This window comes from Chlorocebus sabaeus, chromosome 20 (genome assembly GCF_047675955.1).
Source record: "Chlorocebus sabaeus isolate Y175 chromosome 20, mChlSab1.0.hap1, whole genome shotgun sequence".
NCBI classification, from domain to species: domain Eukaryota; kingdom Metazoa; phylum Chordata; class Mammalia; order Primates; family Cercopithecidae; genus Chlorocebus; species Chlorocebus sabaeus.
The window spans coordinates 117,335,403-117,352,875 of NC_132923.1; the positions used below are offsets into that span (position 1 = coordinate 117,335,403).

At 56.4% G+C, this 17,473-nt stretch overlaps 1 protein-coding gene across 1 annotated transcript; it reads right to left on the reverse strand.

Annotated features, from left to right (window-relative positions):
* Positions 1-3,315: 3,315 nt before the first annotated feature.
* On the reverse strand, positions 3,316-17,308 carry NBL1 (NBL1, DAN family BMP antagonist). Its single transcript, XM_007980251.3, has 4 exons — positions 17,171-17,308; positions 6,548-6,736; positions 6,315-6,426; positions 3,316-4,889 (listed from the first exon to the last, which is right to left on the reverse strand). Exons 2-4 carry the CDS (start codon positions 6,715-6,717, stop codon positions 4,626-4,628), a joined length of 546 nt encoding a protein of 181 aa, XP_007978442.2. The 5' UTR covers positions 6,718-6,736; positions 17,171-17,308; the 3' UTR covers positions 3,316-4,625.
* Positions 17,309-17,473: the final 165 nt, after the last annotated feature.

Consider the following 17,473-nt stretch of genomic DNA (forward strand, 5'->3'; position numbering starts at 1 on the left):
TCACAGCTGTGAATAGCCACTGAACTTCAGCCTGGGTGACAGTGAGACCCCTGTCTCAAACAAACAAACAAAACTAAAGAAAACCTGGCAATAACTTTAACATTTGTTCATTCTGGGTGATAGATCCACTAATGTTTGTTAGAATATGATCTGTACTAAAATTTAAAATTTTATTTTAAGATTGGGCCAGGGTTGTGGTGCCACCTTGTGGCCATACTGTTATGATCTTGAACTTGAGACTTTTTGTTTTTTCTTTTATAGTGACAAGAGTCTCGCTCTGTGGCCCAGGCTGGAGGCAGTGATGCTATCATAGCTCACTGTAACCTCAAACTTCTGTGTTCAAGCTACCTTCCTACCTCAGCCTCCCAAGTAGGTAGGATTAGAGGTGTGTGCTACCACACCCAGCTAAATTTTTTAAGTTTTTTGTAGAGACAAGGTCTTGCTGTATTGCCCAGGCTGGTCTCAAACTCCTGGCCTCAAGTGATCCTCCTGCCTCAGCCTCTCAAAGCACTAGAGTTACAGGCATGAGTCCTATACCTGGCTGAGACCTTTATAGACGCTTCGTGTGTGTGCTCCTATAACTGTCATTTGGGTCATGAAATAATGAAGTCCTAGACCTCTTAACATTTCAGGGTAAAGAGGGCTTTGAAGAATACTCAGCTTTTGCTTGATTACTTCTAGCCACGAGAGCTTCCTCCACACAGGAGATAGCAGGTGCCACGACGGAACAGCTAAGTTTTAGGGAGTTATCTGCCCCAGACCTCCATGCCTCTCCGTACATGAGGACTGGGGCAAGCTCCTCATGACAGAGATGGAGAAATCAAGGCCCCAGGGAGGTTACCAGCCAGCCCAAAGCTGCTCTGTGCCAGAAGGCACTGAACAACTGGGTAAACTCCCTGAAGGCAGGGATCTGTCTGTCTGGTTCATGCTGGAGCTCTGGCACATATTAGGCTCTCAATAAATATCTGTTCAATGAATGAATAAATGAACAAAACTATCAGTGCAACACCCTGCAGCTTGGGCCAATCATTCATTCTCAATCATAATAACAGCTGACATCCATTGAGGTCTTACTAAAGCCAGGCACGTCCCGAACTCTACATGTGCACTGACTCACATAACGCTCACTGCGACCCTAAGAGTGAGGTAGGTGTGACCATTATTCCCCATTTTGCACATAGGAAAAGCGAGCCTTGGAGATCTTACGTGACTCGCTCAAGACTATAGTTAGGAAGTGGTCCAGCTAAGATATGAACCCAAGCAGACTCAGTCTCCTCAGAGGCTTGGAGCAGAGGAAAAAAACCAGTTGAGAGCTGGCTCCATCCAGGCAAACAAAGTGGAAAGAGAGGGGCCTGCGTTGCTATCTGCGCTGCTATCAGTGTTAATCCCTTGTAAAGACTTTAAGTCCCAGGCCGGGCACGATGGCTCATTCCTGTAATCCCAGCACTTTGGGAGGCCAAGGCGGGCAGATCACGAGGTCAAGAGGTCGAGACCATCGTGAAACCCCGTCTCTACTAAAAATACAAAAATTAGCTGGGCATGATGGCGGGCGCTTGTAGTCCCAGCTACTCGTGAGGCTGAGGCAGGAGAATCACTTGAACCCGCAAGGCGGAGGTTGCAGTGAACCGAGATCGCGCTACTGCACTCCAGCCTGGCGACACAGCCAGACTCCGTCTCAAAAAAAAAAAAAAAAAAGACTTTAAGTCCCTCCTCACTGGGGGAGGATGCAGTATGCAATTCCTTCCATCCCCGCAAGGTGACGCACCAAGGGATGCTTCTCAATTGACGTCTCTCAAGCCAGGCTACGCCCTCTCGCTGGGCTCCCACATCCAATCAGCAGCGCTTCTCACTGCCCTGCCTCTCCAACTCCACTGCCTGACATAACTGGCCGCATCCTCTCCCGCCTACACCCTTGCAGTCACCCCTGATGGCCGCAGCATCTCCCTCCTCCAACCTAGCTTAGTCTCCTGACACCCAGCTTTGCACAGACACCTCTAGGGCACCTTAGTGCAAAGGGAATGAAGTCTGAACTCTGACTGGCATTCCAGGCTACAGCAGCCAGGCCAACCCACTTTCCTGCTTTATTGCTTTATTTCCAACAGACCCTTATAAGTTTATTTGTTCTTCCTTCCTTCCCCTTCTTCCTGTTCCCCTTCCCCTTCTTTTCCTCTTTTTTTTTTTTTTTTTTTTTTTTTTAAAGACAGGTTCTCACTCTATCGCCCAGACTGGAGTGCAGTGACACGAACATGACTCACTGCAGGCTCGACCTCCAGGGATCAAAGAATCCTCCTGCCTCAACCTCCCATGTAGCTGGGATTACAGACATGTGCCACCACACCTAATTTTTTCATGTTTTATAGAGACAGGGAATCACTCTTTATTGCTCAGGCAATCCTCCTTCCTCGGCCTCCCAAAGTGCTAGGATAATAGGCGTAAGCCACTGTGCCCAATCCTTATTTATTTATCTATGAATGCATACCCAACTTTGTTCCAGACACAGGATGGAGGCAGATCCTGCCCAAGACTGTGCTGCCATTAAGTGTCCAGATGTGATGTGAGGTCAGGAGTCAAGGGAACTGTGAGCTTATGTGAGTCACCCGTGCTTCCAGAGCCCATTTCCCATTCTGTAAAACAAAGGTGAAATGTCCCACTATGGACTTGCTGAATGACCAAATGAGGGGTGCCATGCCCAAACTTGGTGTGGGCCATGAGCCAATGCCTGGGTTCCAGTCCTGCTGATAACATTTCTTCACTGCATGACCCTGGGAAAATGACTTACTAGCGCCTGCTCTTTATATACCTAATCTATAAAATGAGGACATCCGCATCACTGGGCGGTGGTACAGACTGGACAAGGACCCAGCACAGGGCCCAGCCTTATATATTAATTTGTAACTAATACTTTTGACCATTTCCCCTTCTCCCAGGGGGCCAGGCAGGCCAGGCCCAGGCAAGGGCTGATCCTGGGCCACTGTGTGGGTGAAAAGACATGGCATGAGGCAAGCCCAGGAGACGAGGGGCCAAAATCCATGAAACCCGGTTCTGGAGGTCCACCCAAGGTGTATGCGAGGCCAGAAACCGGCACCCAAGGAAAGAGGTGAAAGCTGGGGAGACAGAGGATCAGGAGCCAGGGGTGCACACGGCAAGCCAGGGAGACGGCCACAAGGATGCAGAGACAGCGGTGACACTTGGGGACCAGGCAGGTCTGCTCAGCACCCCACTGCCTGGGCCCAGGCCCTGCTACCCCTGGGCTTCACTGCCGGCACTTCTGGAGAACCTGGGTTGGCAGAGCCAGTCAGTGAGGAGGAGAACACAGGCGTTGAAGGAATTTATTCATGAGAAGACTGAGGGTCCATCAGGGAGATTGTCCAATGGCGACAAGCTCCAGAAGCCCGCGTCGCAACAGCCGGGAGGGCCGGGCCACCCCCAGTAGGAGGCGGTGGGCTGGCAGCCACCCTGGGCACTGAAGAGCAGACGCAGGCAGTGCTGGGCACAGAGGGGCTCTCTTCATGGCCTGCCTGCCCTGGCCTCCCCCCAGGTCCCCACCTATCAGTTAAAGTGCAGCTGGGAGGGAGGAGGCAGGCAGAACTGGGGAGCTAGAGAGAGCCCAAGTGAACCCTGGCTGTCCACGCGAGTCCCATGTCCTCCTCGTCCTGGAGTTCCCCGAGGTTTAGTGAGCCCATCCCACCTAGGGCCTCTGGAACCTTGGGGCAAGGGAGGTAACCCCTCCCTCCCACACCCATCCATATTTAGAAAGAGCATCCCTGGGAGAGGGCGGCTGGCTCTGGCAGCTTTTTGGGGGGCCTAGAACTTGGGGGACAGTGGGGGGGCGCTAACATTTCTAACAGGGAGAGGAAGGGGATCTTCAGGGGTGGTCTTGGGGGGTCATCCCCCTCCCTCTGGCCTAGGAAGACTCTTCCCTTTCCTCCTTCCCCTCCTCCTCTTCCCCACCAGGCAAGCCAAGGAAGCCAGAGAAAGGCCCGGAGAGCCTGGCTCCCAGCTCCTGCGTCATGAGTCAGCAGGGTCCTGCCCAGGCCTGACTCCCAAACCCCTCCGCTGAGGGAGGGCCACTTCAGTGCCACTGGGGTGGCGCTTCCCTGGAGATGGGAAGTGGGGTGAGGGGCCTTGGGGAAACCTGTGGGGCCGGAGCCTCCTGTTTCTGCCAGTGGTCTTTCTAGCCCAGCCCCTCCCTCCAGCCTGAGGCTGGCGAGATGCTCACCCTAAGCCCGGAACCTCAGCAGTACCATCTGCACCCCCAGGGACCTTAGCCTAGTTCATGCCATCTTGGATGGCCTCCCCCAGCACTCAGCAGCTCAGCCAACTTCCTCCCCCTCCCACAGGCACATCTCTAGAAGCCAGACAGGAAGAGACCACCCCCCCCAAAATAAAGAACCCTGAAGACCTCTGCTTCCTCCCCCCACTCTTGAATATATTAAATTGTGCAGCTTGGCTCCAACCCCTCCCCTTCAGATCTCCATGGCAACCGGGCAGCATTCCAAGTCCGAGTCTGTATCCAAGTCCATCCAGTGCCAAAGAGGGGCTTCAGCCTCTCCCCTGACTCTTCCCCAGAGAGTGAGACCCAGCATTCCACAGGGGGATGAGAGGGGAGGAAGAGTCAGGGGGCCTCAGTCCTCAGCCCCCTCTTCCTCCATGTGGGGGGCCCCTGGGGGGTCCTCGGGCTCAGGGGTCTGCCCGCCAGGGTGGGGGTGGGGATGGGGGTGAGGGTGGGTGCCAGGCTGGGACCCCGGCCCGTCCTCGCCCTGCACATAGACGCTCAGCCCCTCATGACTAGGCTCCTTGCCGCAGGCTTGGCAGCTACAGTGCAGGATCTTCTCCACCAGCTTGTCCACCCTGGGCACCTCCTCGTGGCCCGGGCACTCCAGCGTCACCTGCAGAGGGCAAGAGAGAAGGGGTGGCATGTTTCCAAAGGCCTGGGGCAGGCGAGGAAGCCCCTAGGGTAATACTTCCTCATGGGACCAAGAATCCCAGAGCCCGCCTGTGATGCCCAGTTATGCCAGGGTCCCATGGGGAGGGGGAAACTGAACCCCTGCACAAGCCACCAGAGCCATCCCCTCACATCCAGTCCTGCCACCTTCCCACGCATTCCCCGCCGGCAGCCACAGGGAAATCCAGTGTGGTCTGCCCCTGCTAAAATTCGCCCCCCCACCGCCTGGATCCCCCTGCACTTGGAGACAAACCCTGACCCCTCACTAAAGCCACCCAGGACCTTCCGGTGCCGCCAGCTGGCTGGCCTCCCTACCCCGACCCTGCGCCACTCTTACCAATCCTGTGCTTGGGCTCTGCCTCAGGGACTCTGCACATGCTGTTCCCTTTGCCTGGAAGGTTCCCCAGTCCCCCACCTACCACTTGCCCCAAACTGTGCCTTTGGGTCTGAGCTCAGACTTCACTTCCTCAAAAGAACCCCACCCCAAAGCCCAGCCCGGCTGAGGCTCGCCCTGCAGGAACCCCATCTACCTCTTACTCTGCCCCTATCGTCACCCGTCTAAGTACCTTCTTTCCTTCTCCCTCCCTTCCTCTCTTCCTTCCTCCCTTCCACAGGGCGCCTACCCTGTGCCAGCTCTGGGGACACAAAGACACATTTCCCTCAAGGAAATCAGAGTCTAGTGGGGGGAATAGACCTGTCAAAATCACCCGGAGGCAGGTGGAAGACTGCAAGTGTGAACTGCGCTTGAAGCAGAGGCACACTGTGCTCTGAGAGCCAACGGTACCAGGGTGGGCCCCAGGCAGGGGGCCTGGAAAGGGGCCCTGAGGAAATGCTGCTTGGGCCAAGGGCAGAAGAATGAATAGAAGTGAACTGGAGAAGGGGGACAGAGAAGGTGTTCCAAGCAGGCAAAAGAACAGGTGCAAGGGCCCTGGGGTAGGAGCGAACGGAGCAGGTGCAAGGAACTGAAAGCAGGCAGCTGTGTTAAGCATCAAGCTAGTAAGGAGGGCGGGAAGCAGGAGGAAGCTGGAAAGGCCACTGAGCCAGGTCATGCCAGGTTCTCGGGACAGGGCAAAGATTTTGGTCTCATCCTGTAACAACAGGAAGTCCCTGAAAGGACTTCAGCCCATGAGGGACATCAGAATGGAACTTCGGGAGCATCCCTGTCCTGTACAAGTTGGTGTCAGACTTCTGAGCCATCCTGTGGGGAGACCCACAGCTGTATCCCCAGCACAAGCCCTTCACCCTGCACACAGTGGGGCCTTGCTAAGTCCCTGTGGTCATCTGCTGGAATACAGGAGCCTGGGGAGAAAGGCCAAGGCCAGGACAGGCTCCAGGCTGAGACTGGGTGGGGCAGGCAGCCAGTACTCACAATCTCCCACATCGACTGGGCTGGCATGCAGGAGTCACAGTGAACCAGGGACTCTGTGGACTGCGGGAAGGTGTTGGGGACGCTGTAGCTGAAGCACTGTCCTAGGCACGCCCTGTGGGAGGAGAGGTCACATGCCCGTGTCACTGTCGGGGAGGCAGGGATGAGCAGCCCTGGTCCTCTTCCTCCCTCTTGGGTCCCTGTCCGCATCCCCCTACCCACCCCTTGAGTCCTACCTGTTCTGGATGGACTTGGCCTCACAGCCGCTGTGACCCACAATCTGGGTGATGTTCTTGGCTTCGCACCAGGCACTCTTATCCGGGAACAGTGCCAGCTTGTTGATGGGCGGTGGGGCAGCCAGTAGCATGGCAGGGAGGACAGCCCCCATCAGGACCCGAAGCATCATGCCCGTGGCCTCCAGAGCCCTAGAACAGAGCACAGGTGCCAGGTGAGGCACAGCAAGGTGCAGGGTACCGGGCAGTGGTGTTACAGCATGGACTCTGGCGTCCAACTCCTTGGCGCGATCCCAGCTCTCCCACTGACTAACCAAGTGCAACTTTGGACAAGTTATTTCTCCCCTCTGAATCTCACAATTGGAGCTGGGAGTAGTACTTACATCAGATGGATATCTGTAAAGTCAGATGAGATATTAAATGGGCCTAGTAGATAATACACATTCCATATGTGTTGGTTTTACAACTTCCTATGTTGCCTTGAGCAAGTTACTTTTTATCTCGGTGCCTCAGTTTCTTCATCTAAAAAGGGGAGATGGTACCACTGCCTGGCGCAGGATTGCTGTTACGAAGTGTTCAAGCACATGTCCAGTGTTGAAAAATTACTACCCCCTTTCTCCCTTTGCTGCTGTGGGCCATCCAGGAAAACACACAAAAAGTTGTCCACACAGCCCTCGAGGGGCTGGCCACACACCATGTCTCCTGGAAAGCCACTGCAACCACGGTCACATTCTGATGTTTGAAAAGTTAGCCTTAACTTTCACGTTGCTGTGATTTCTTTTTGGTTTTGTTTTTTGAGAAAATATGTACAGTGGCTTGATTATGGCTCACTGAAGCCTCGACTTCCCTGGGCTCAGGTGATCCTCCCACCTGAGCCTCCCAAGTTGCTGGGACTACAGGCGTCTGCCACCACGCCCGGCTAATTTTTGTCAAGACTAGGTTTCGCCATGTTGCCCAGGCTAGTATCAAACTCCTGGGGCTCAAGCCATCTTCCTGCCTCAGCCTTCCAAAGTGCTGGGATTACAGGTGTGAGCCACCGCACCTGGCCTGCAGTGAATTCCTGGGCCACCTTGGCTGGCCAGACCTCAGGCAAAAAAAAACTGACCCTGAACCAGATAGTATTGCTTTCTAAGATGCCTCACCAGAAACTCGAATCCACGAGGGCTCTACACAGATCACTGCCCCCAGCCCCACTTTAACATGAGTCAAGCAGGAGCCAATCAAAGCTAAGCACTTAGCCATTTGCAATTCCCCTGCTATAGTATGGAGCGAGATACTAAAACAATACCAGGATCTGCCAAAAGGTGGCGCTGCAGGGCAGTCTGTGTCAAAGGATTCCACTTGCAGGCGACTCGCCCCAGTGAGTTTCACCCATGCCCCTCAATGCAAAAGGCACGGGGGAGGGAGGCTTCAGAGAGGTTCAGAGATGAGGCCAGGGCCTTCTTCAAGGAGGCCCCCAAACCCTCGGAGGACAGCACAGCAGAGAAAGGGCATGGGGTCCACATGTGCTGGGTGACCGGGACACTCAGGCCTGTTTCCCGGCCATCTGTAAAATGAGTGCAGTGACCCAGGCCAGTGGTTCCCAAACCTGACAACTGATCAGAATTCCCTAGGGACTTGCGGAGTAAAAGTTCTAGGGTGGGTAGGAGTCTGCATTTTGATTAGGCTTCCTAGGCAGCTCTGCCCTCAGTCAGGGATTCTTTATCTTGGAACAGTCCCTAGAGGGGCCTGGGTGAGGCTAAATCAGGAGGAAGAGGGGACAGGTCCTGGTCCCTGTGGCCCCACAGAAGCCCAGCACCAGCACTCAGGTGGCTTGGGACTGGGCATCCCATTTAGGACAATCCTACCATGGGCTGTGGAGATGGCAGAGACAGGTACTTTATTTTTTTATTTTTATTTATTTATTTTTTTTTTTTTTTTGAGATGGAGTCTTGCTCTGTTGCCGAAGGTGGAGTGCAGTGGCATGATCTTGGCTCACTGCAAGCTCCACCTCCCAGGTTCATGCCATTCTCCTGCCTCAGCCTCCCGTGTAGCTGGGACTACTGATGCCCGCCACCATGCCTGGCTAATTTTTTGTATTTTTAGTAGAGACGGGATTTCACTGTGTTCGCCAGGACGGTCTTAATCTCTTGACCTCATGATCTGCCCACCTTGGCCTCCCAAAGTGCTGGGATTACAGGCATGAGCCACCGCGCCTGGCCTTACTTATCTATTTTTTTGAGACGGAGTCTCACTCTGTTGCCCAGGCTGAAGTGTCGTGGCATGATCTCGGCTCACTGCAACCTCCGCCTCCCAGGTTCAAGTGATTCTCCTGCCTCAGCCTCCTGAGTAGCTGGAATTACAGGCACTCGCCACCACACCTGGCTAATTTTTGTATTTTTAGTAGAGATGGGGTTTCACCATGTTGGCCAGGCTGGACTCAAACTCCTGACCTCAAGTGATCTGCCCACTTTGGCCGCCCAAAGTGCTGGGAGTACAGGTGTGAGCCACTGTGCCCAGCCCAGAGCCAAGTACTTTATATAAAGTGTCTGGGAAGTAGAGGTCTCAAGGTGGGCTGGCTAAGCGGGGCTCCTACAGGGCTGTGACCCCCTCCAGGTACTCTGCTCCCCATCCAGCAAGTTCTCCCAGCTCCTGCCCCTCTCCTGCAGGTCTCCATCTCAGGGTACCCCAATGCCGGGATAAGCCCCACTCCCAGCCCACTGGGAAGGAAGGGCAGCTGGAAGTGAGGTCAGACAGGCTGCCCCCACTGCCTCCCAAATGAGTTCCTGTCACGATCCAGGCCCTCACCATGCATTTCCGGTCTCACTGGCAAAGCCCGTGTTCCCAGGACAACCACATCCTAACAAAACAGAACGGATTCCTCCCTAACCGGCAACCCGGTGAATTCTTCAACAAGCCCGGTATGCAGGAGGCTTCCTCACTCCTGAGTCAGGCTCTGCCCACAGCACACCTGAAGGGTCCTGGAGGTCCATTTAAGGCCAGGGCTCCCTGGGCTGGACTGGCCCCCTAGACCCTTGGAGAGGCCCGGGGACTCTTGTCCTCCTATATCTGACCCCATCTTGCTTCCACAGAAACAACAGGTCACAGGGGGCCAGGGAGGTGACTGGGGCAGCGAGTGATGTGGATTTGGAATTGAGACTGGGGTTGTAATGAAAGTAGCCTGGGCCAGGCATGGTGGCTCACCCCTGTAATTACAGCACGTTGGGGGGCCAAAGCGAGAGGATTGCTTGAGCTCAGGAGTTCAAGACTAGCCTGGGAAGCAAAGTGAAACTTGGTCTCTACATAAAATAAAATATTTTTTTATTATCACATTGTGATATCACATTTTTTATTATCAAACTATGCATTGTGATGTGCACCTGTAGTCCAGCTATGCGGGAGGCTGAGGCGGGAGGATGGCTTGAGACCAGAAGCTTGAGGCTGCAGTGAGTCATGATTGCGTCCCTCCCTGCACTCCAGACTGGGTGACAGAGCAAGAACCTGTCGAAAAGGAAAGGGAAAAAAAAGACAGGAAAGAAAACAGGAAGGAAGGGAGGGAGAGAGGGAGAGAGGGAGGGAGGGAGCAACAGACAGAGGGAGGGAGGCTGGGGTGAGCACTTGGAGTTGGAATTGGGAGAGGTCACAACTGAGGCTGTGGGTCAGGACCAGGCTGAAGCTGAGTGTTGAGACTGGGGTGGAGGCTAATGGAGGCTTACTGGGAGATGGGGTAATGGTGACTTTTTGGAAGAGGTTGCAGGCCCAGAGATCAGGAACTGGTTATCAGGGTCAGGCTGGGGCAGAGGTTAGGAGAAATGAGACGAACTGAGGCAGAAGGCCCCCTCCTTACCTTCCACCCTTTCCATTGCACAGCTGAGGTCATCACAGGGCCAGCTGTGCCCACAGAGGGGTGCTGTAACCCAACCCACCAGGCCCTGGCAGGCTCTCCACAGGGTGCTGGGGCCTCAGCCTCCCTGGGCCAGCAGCGTGGAGCTCCAGTATTCTCCCGGGGCTCGCCCTGGAAGCGTGGAGCCTGCAGTCCCCAGTGTTTGAACTGCAGCCCCTCCCCTTAGGAGCTGTATGACTCCCAGAAATAAGTTCACTCCTCAGAACCCGCCTTTCTCAACCCTAATATGGGCAGCATCGCGCCCTCCCTGGAAAAGAACTGGGAGGAGTCAATGAAGGTACTCAGCACCTAGGAGGCACCCACTAAGGTCAGCTCTCTTCCCCTCAGGGGATCATGGGAAAGGCTAGGCCAGCATCAGAGCCAAGGCTGGGCTGGAACAGGAGGCAGCGAGGATGCCAGGTGAAGCCTCTCCCACACAGGGCTGTCCTTCAGACACACCTACCTCCGCCTGCCCTCCTGCCCTGCCCTGAAGAGCCCAGGCTGCCCCCACCAGGGGCTTTCCAGGAGAGGTGGGGTGGGCTCTTGGCTAGCAGGTTTTCTTTTTTATTGGTTTATGCTTTTTTGTGTCTTCAAGCAGCCACTCATCCTTTTTTTTTTTAAAGCAGCAATCATACTTTCCTTCCCGAGCCTTGAGAGCCTCACCCAGATTCTCAGCCCTTCCTCCCACCCTGAAGGTCACACAGCAAGTCATGGGACTCCCCAAAAGCGAGGGCGGGAAGGAAAGTTGGAGATCTCCCAGGCCAAGTCTCCCTCCTCTGCAAGGGGCTGTCCGAAGGTCCCCAGCAAGTCAGGCAAAGCAATGCCCTGCCCTGGGCGGTTCAGGTCCCTGCAGTTCCACACTCACTCACTCACTTCTAGGAGGGCAGGGGTCACTTTTAGGAGCGTGGGGAGAAAGGCAAGGGTAAGGGCGGGGAGCTGGGGGCCCAGACACTATGCCCACTCAGACAGTCCCCTGAGGGGAGGTCCAGGGATGTGGGTAAACAGGAGGCAGTTGTTTTGAGTTGGTGCAGTCAGAGATGGCTCTCAGGAGAGAAGCAGAAGTTCTGAATTTTGAACTAAATATAAGAGTGCAACTACGGTCATGTATCACTTAGCCATGGGGACGCACTCTGAGAAATGTGCCATTAGGTGATTTTGTTGCTCTGTGAACATCACAGAGTGAACTCAAACCTGAATAGTCTCGTCTATTACATACCTAGGCTATATCAGGTATTCAGCACTTTGGGAGGCCAAGATGGGAGAATTGCTTGGCTCAGGAGTTCGAGACCAGCCTGGGCAACACAAGGCGATCCCATCTCTACAAAAATTTAAAACTTAGCCAGGCGTGGTGGTGCATGCCTATGGTCCCAGCTACTTGGGAGGCTGAGGTGAGAGGATCACTCGGGCCTGGGAGGTTGAGGCTGCAGTGAATCAGGATTGTGCCACTACACAATCATGAAAGAAAAGGTGTAGTAAAAATACGGTATTATAATCCTATGGGAGGCCATGCGCAGTGGCTCACGCCTGTAATTCCAACATTTTGGGAGGTTGAGGTGGGCAGATCACTTGAGGTCAGGAGTTCGAGACCAGCCTGGCCAACACGGTGAAACCCCATCTCTACTAAAAATACAAAAACTAGCCGGGTGTGGTGGCACATGCCTGTAGTCCCAGCTACTAGGGAGGCTGAGGCAGGAGAATCACTTGAACCCGGGAGGCAGAGCTTGCAGTGAGCCGAGATTGCACCACTGCACTCCAGCCTGCGGGACAGAGTGAGACTCTGTCTCAAAATAATAATAATAATTTTATGGCAGCACCACTGTGTATGTGGTTCATCATTATGTGGTGTGTGACTGGATATTAATTTATTCTGTCCTACAATAACCGCCTGATCCTATTCTTTCCCCCATTTTTAGATGAAGAAACTGAGGCACAGAGAGGCTAAGAAATCTGCTTGGGCTTTCAGTAAACAGGAGAACCGGGATTTGAACCTGGATGGTAGCAGGTTCAACCCCCGGCTACCCTTGCAGGTGAAAAGGTTCACCGAAGAGAAAGAAGCAAGAAAGGATGGAATCTGGAGTTAGGATGAGGCCTGGAGCTCCTGCCACTGCCCCAGCCGACTGTGCCTCTCATTCCTGTTAGCACCCTAGCGTTCAGCCACTGCCTGGACTGAAAGCTTGGGGGTTCCATAAACCAGAGGTCAAATCCCATTGCTGACTCCCTAGCCAACTGTCTTGTGGCCATGGCTGCCCCCCCTGGCTCTTGGAGCCCAGGTAAAGGTATGTGTGACACTATCCTTCCTCACGGGGGCGCTGTGAGGCTGTGAAGGAGGTATCCTCAGCACAGGTGAGTGTCTTCCCAACCCCACCCACCCACCACTCCCAGACCCAAGCCCTCCACTTCCTCAGCGGCCCCCTGCCAATGCCTGGTACATTCTGAGCTGCTGCCCACACAGAAAGGAAATTCCCTGGGAGGTGACACCAGCAGACCCATTTTGGCACTGTGGAAACTGAGGCACAGGTCAAGGAAGTGACCCACCCATAGCTCCCACTCTGGGGAAGAGCAGGGAAGAAACACAGCAGCCCTGCCCTGGCTGCTTTCCTGGAAGCCCCGGTCCAGAGGGTCCCCCAGGAAGGCGAGCTTGGGGGTCAGGCCTGTGAAGCCTCTTTCCTGAGATGCCTGCCAAAACTGAGATGCCGGGGCCTGGCCCTCCTTGTGTGACCCCCCAGGTATGAGGCATGGCCTGGGCACCTGAATGTGCTCCCCACGGGACTCTGAAGCCCAGCCAGACCAGGAGCAATGGCCTCCCAGTCCCCAGGAAAGAGGCTTCAATTAACAGCACTGCTGCTGGGGCCCCCGAGCCCCACTGCCTGGATTCCAGCACCTGGAAAGGCATCCTAAATGCACCCTAAATACACGGGAGCGGCCTAGATCTCAAGAAACACCAGCCTCTTCCGGACTCCCGACCACCACGAAACCCTTTTGTAGAGTGGAACGGCTTTGGTATAACAAGTGAACCATCCTCCCCAGTTCCTCTTCTGGATTAAGTCTGAATATTCAGGGTCACTCAAGGTCAGATATACCAGGATTTTCAAGGTAGAGTGTATCCACTCACCCCAGACCCACACACACACAAAAGCAGGCATACCCCAAACCACCTGCACCCCCTAAGAACAAAGCACACACACACACATAAGCGTGCCTATATACGCACAAGAAAATGCACATCCACATAAGCACACGCACACATACACCCACCCCCCCACACACACACCCCACCACACACACACACACCACACACCCCACACACAACCAAACACACACATGCACACACACCCCACACACACACGCACGTACACACACACCCCAGGCCTTTCCTGTTACCGGTTCCAGCAACCACTCGGTGCAGAGCCATGGAGGGCAGGGCTGATGAATCCTCAGTGGAAAGGCGGGGCTCTCCCTCCCCATCTTCACCTCCTGCTTCCAGAACCTCCTCTGGGAACCTTCCCACACTTGGCCCCAGCTGATGGGGATGGACGATTCTACCTGTGGGCTCAGCATTCAGGTGACACCGCAGTCCGCACATACAACGAGCACGCAGTGTTTGTGGCTATCAAACCAGATGCTCACCCTCCCCTGCCTCTCCCACCTTTCCTGTGCCCCCACACTCACTAACGGCAGGGTCTGGCTCTCCTCCTCCATTCTCCACAGTGATGACAGACTCGAGTTCAAATCATAGTTCAGTCATTCTAGTCTTTCTCTTTTTATTTTTATGTTTTTGTTTGTAACAGGATGTCACTCTGTTGCCCAGGCTGGAGTGTGGTGGCACAATCATAGTTCATGGCAGCCTCAAACTCTGGGGCTCAAGCGATCCTCCCACCTCCACCTCCCGAGTAGCTGGTACTACAGGCATACACCACCATGCCCAGCTAAGGTTTTGGAGAGACGAGGTCTCCCTTTGTTGACCAGGCTAGTCTTGAACTCCCACTTCAGCCTCCCAAAGCACTGGGATCACTTGGTCCCATTTTAACCTTTCTGTACCTCAGTTTCCTCATCTGCAAAGTGGGGATAGTGCTAATATCCAGCTCACAGGACAGCTGTGAGAATGAAACTGAAGAACACATAGAAAGCTCTGGAGAGATCACCCATCAGAGTTAATTCCTCAGTCCATGTCACTTTCAGGGCTACCTTGGACCTCTTATCCTCTCCCTGACTTCTGCCTGCTTCCTTCTGCCCGCTTCCTTCTGCCCCTCGCTCCCACAGGACCCTGGGCAGGTCCTGAGGCTATTTCAGTCTGGGCTGCATCTGCCGTAGTGAGCCTGGATTTAGGGAAAACCTTGAGGTGAAACTCAAGCAAGTGGGATGACAGCTGGGAATGAATTTTAGAAACTGTCAAGGGCTGCCCAACATGATGCCCTGCCAGGGTGGGAACTGGGAGGAAGATCCCACTCAGACTCTAAGACAGGGTCGTGGAGACACCAGCCTCCTCCAAAATCCAACTTCAAGAAAACAGGCTGTGCCCCACCGCCAGGCTGAGCGTGCTGCTGGGCGCAGAGGGTGTGGAGGGCGGCTGGGCTGCAGCCCTAGGCTTGGGGCTTGGCAAGGGCGGGGCGATCGCTCCAGGTTTTGGAATGAGCACAGGGACTTCCTTGAATGGTGCAACTGAAAATGCTGCTCTGTGAAGGGGCAAGGCAGTGTCAGGCCTGGGGCTCCCTGCTCACCCAGATCAGGCCCCAGCTCTGGTCAGCCCAACTGGGTTTACTGGGCTCACCCTGGGGTTTGAGGACGAGTTCTGGCCAAAGCTCATACATTGGCTCTCTGTGTGCCTGGAGTCAGGAGAATCTAATGGTTACAGCTCGAGTCACTGACCATTTGCTTCCCCTCCCTAAGCTTCACGTTTGCAACCTGTAAAATGGGCAGCCTGGCCTGGGAACATCCATTTCAGCAGATCCCCCAGGGAGGAGCCTGGCTCCAGCATACTGCTTAAGGCCACTGTGATTCCACGACCCCAGTCTCACGGCAGGGTGGCTTTTCCTTCCTTCCTTCAGCACTGGGGAGAGCATGAGTCAACTGTCCAGGGGGCGGACACACAGGGCCGAGCCCGTGACACCCAGGCCTGCCTGCACCTTCCAGCCCTGGCCACCTCTGTGCCAGTCCCCCAACCCAGGCCAAGGCCTTCCTTACCGCAGACCCTCCTGCCCGCAGACCAAAAGCAGTCTCCAAAACAAATCCATGCTAATGAGCTGCTGCAGGGCCGGGCTGCACATCTGCTCAGCAGAAGTTCCACTGCAGACCTCACCAACAACCCTGCCCGCTCCGGCAGCCTCCGACCCTTGGGGTTGTGGGTCGGGGGAAGCAGCTAAACTCAGCCTGAAATTTCACTTTAAAACAATGAGGCCATATCGCTGGCCGATGCAGAACACCAACTCCCGTGTCCACCCCTCCAAAACACAGGCCCGGGAGAGAGGTCCAGTTTGCAGGGGTGGGTGGAGAGGGCTGAGGGTCACCGAGGAAACGCTGCAGCCTCGCCTTTTCTTTGGCCCCAACTCAAGGCAAACCACGCCCAAGCAGTCCCAGCATCTGGGGGAGTCTAGGGAGGCCCCACTCCGCAGTAACAAAGGGTAAGGGGCTCCTTGTTGACAAATTGCTTCCCGGCCAGCGCCCGGTCTTTGGCCTCCAGCCCTGACCTCTGTTTTCCTGGGGTGCCCCTAGTTACAGGCTGGTGGCGTCCAGCTAGGGGAGCGAGGGCCTCCCAAAGCCTGGAAGTATGGCCTTCTCCCTTGATGCCCGCCAACCCCCAGCCACGCCAAGGCGGGCGGCTGCCCCCTCTGCCACCGCTTGTAAAAGATCAGAATCGCCCCGCCCTGGGAGCGGGCCGGGCAGGTGGCCCGCAGCAGGGCCTGTCGTCCAGCCGGCCTCGCGGGGGTGGAATTCTTAAGAAAACTGAGCCCCCGGAAAGGCTGGCTCTCCCTGCCCCAGACTCAATTCCAGGGAGATGACCCGGGCCAGGCCTCGGGGCTGGCGGGAGGCAGGGGGAGGGTTCGGCGCACCCGGTCTAGGAAACTATTCGTGAACCCCGCTGGGGGAAGGCGAGCCTCCGACACTGGGGGGATTGTCTGGATCGGAGGGCGGGGGGTCAGGGAGACGCGCAGACACAGGGCGAGACCCTCACAGAGGGCAGCGCAGAGACAGACAGAGGGAGAGAAAAGCGAGAGGCAGAAACACAAACGCGGGCAGCCGAACACGGAGGCAGACAGGGAACGGTAAGAGACGGGCAGACCCGGGGAAAGTGAGCGGCGGAAACGGAGCGACGGAGGGACAGACACACGGACGTGGGGACCGAAGCAGAGGGGGCCGCGGGAGGCGGAAACGTCCAGAGCCGAGAGGCGCGGCGAGGCCCGGGCACGACCGGGGGACATGCGAGCCCGGCCCGCCCGGCCACGCATCTCCCTCCCTCGCTCCCTCTCTCTCCCGGTCGCGGAAACTCCGATCGAGAAACGGAACCCCGGGGCGAGTCTGGGGACGGGCTCCGGGCACGGCGGTGCCCCCCGGCCACCCCATGCCGCGCCCACGTCCCCAGCGCCGGCGTCCGGAGGCGTCCGCCAGGTTCCCTTAGGCTCCCGGGCTCGGCGGCGGCGACTCCACCCGGTGCCCGCGGCCGCCGGACGCGCCGGGGGACGGAGCTCCGGGCTGGGGGCGCGGCGCTGCCCCCGCGGCCGAAGCCTCTGGAAGCCGGGCGCCCGCGTGCCGGTCCGGGCGGGACTTACCGCGCGCGCCCGCCGGGTCCTGCGGAGCTGGGTGCGGGGGTCGCGGGCCCGGGCGCCCCAGGAGGCTCGGCGAGGCGGCCGGCAGGACTGGGGGCGGCCCCGCGACGCTCGGCTGGGCTGCGCTGCGCGCCGTCTGCGGCCCCGGGCGGGCGCGCGGCGCGGGGGAGCGGCTCCGACGTCAGGGTGGCTCCCTCCAAACAGGGCGCGAGGGCGGGGGCAGCGGGGAGGGCCGCGCGCAGAAAGAGCGGGCGGGCGCGCGCGGCCTCTCCCTCCGGGTGCGCAGGAGGGGGCGCCGCAGCGGCC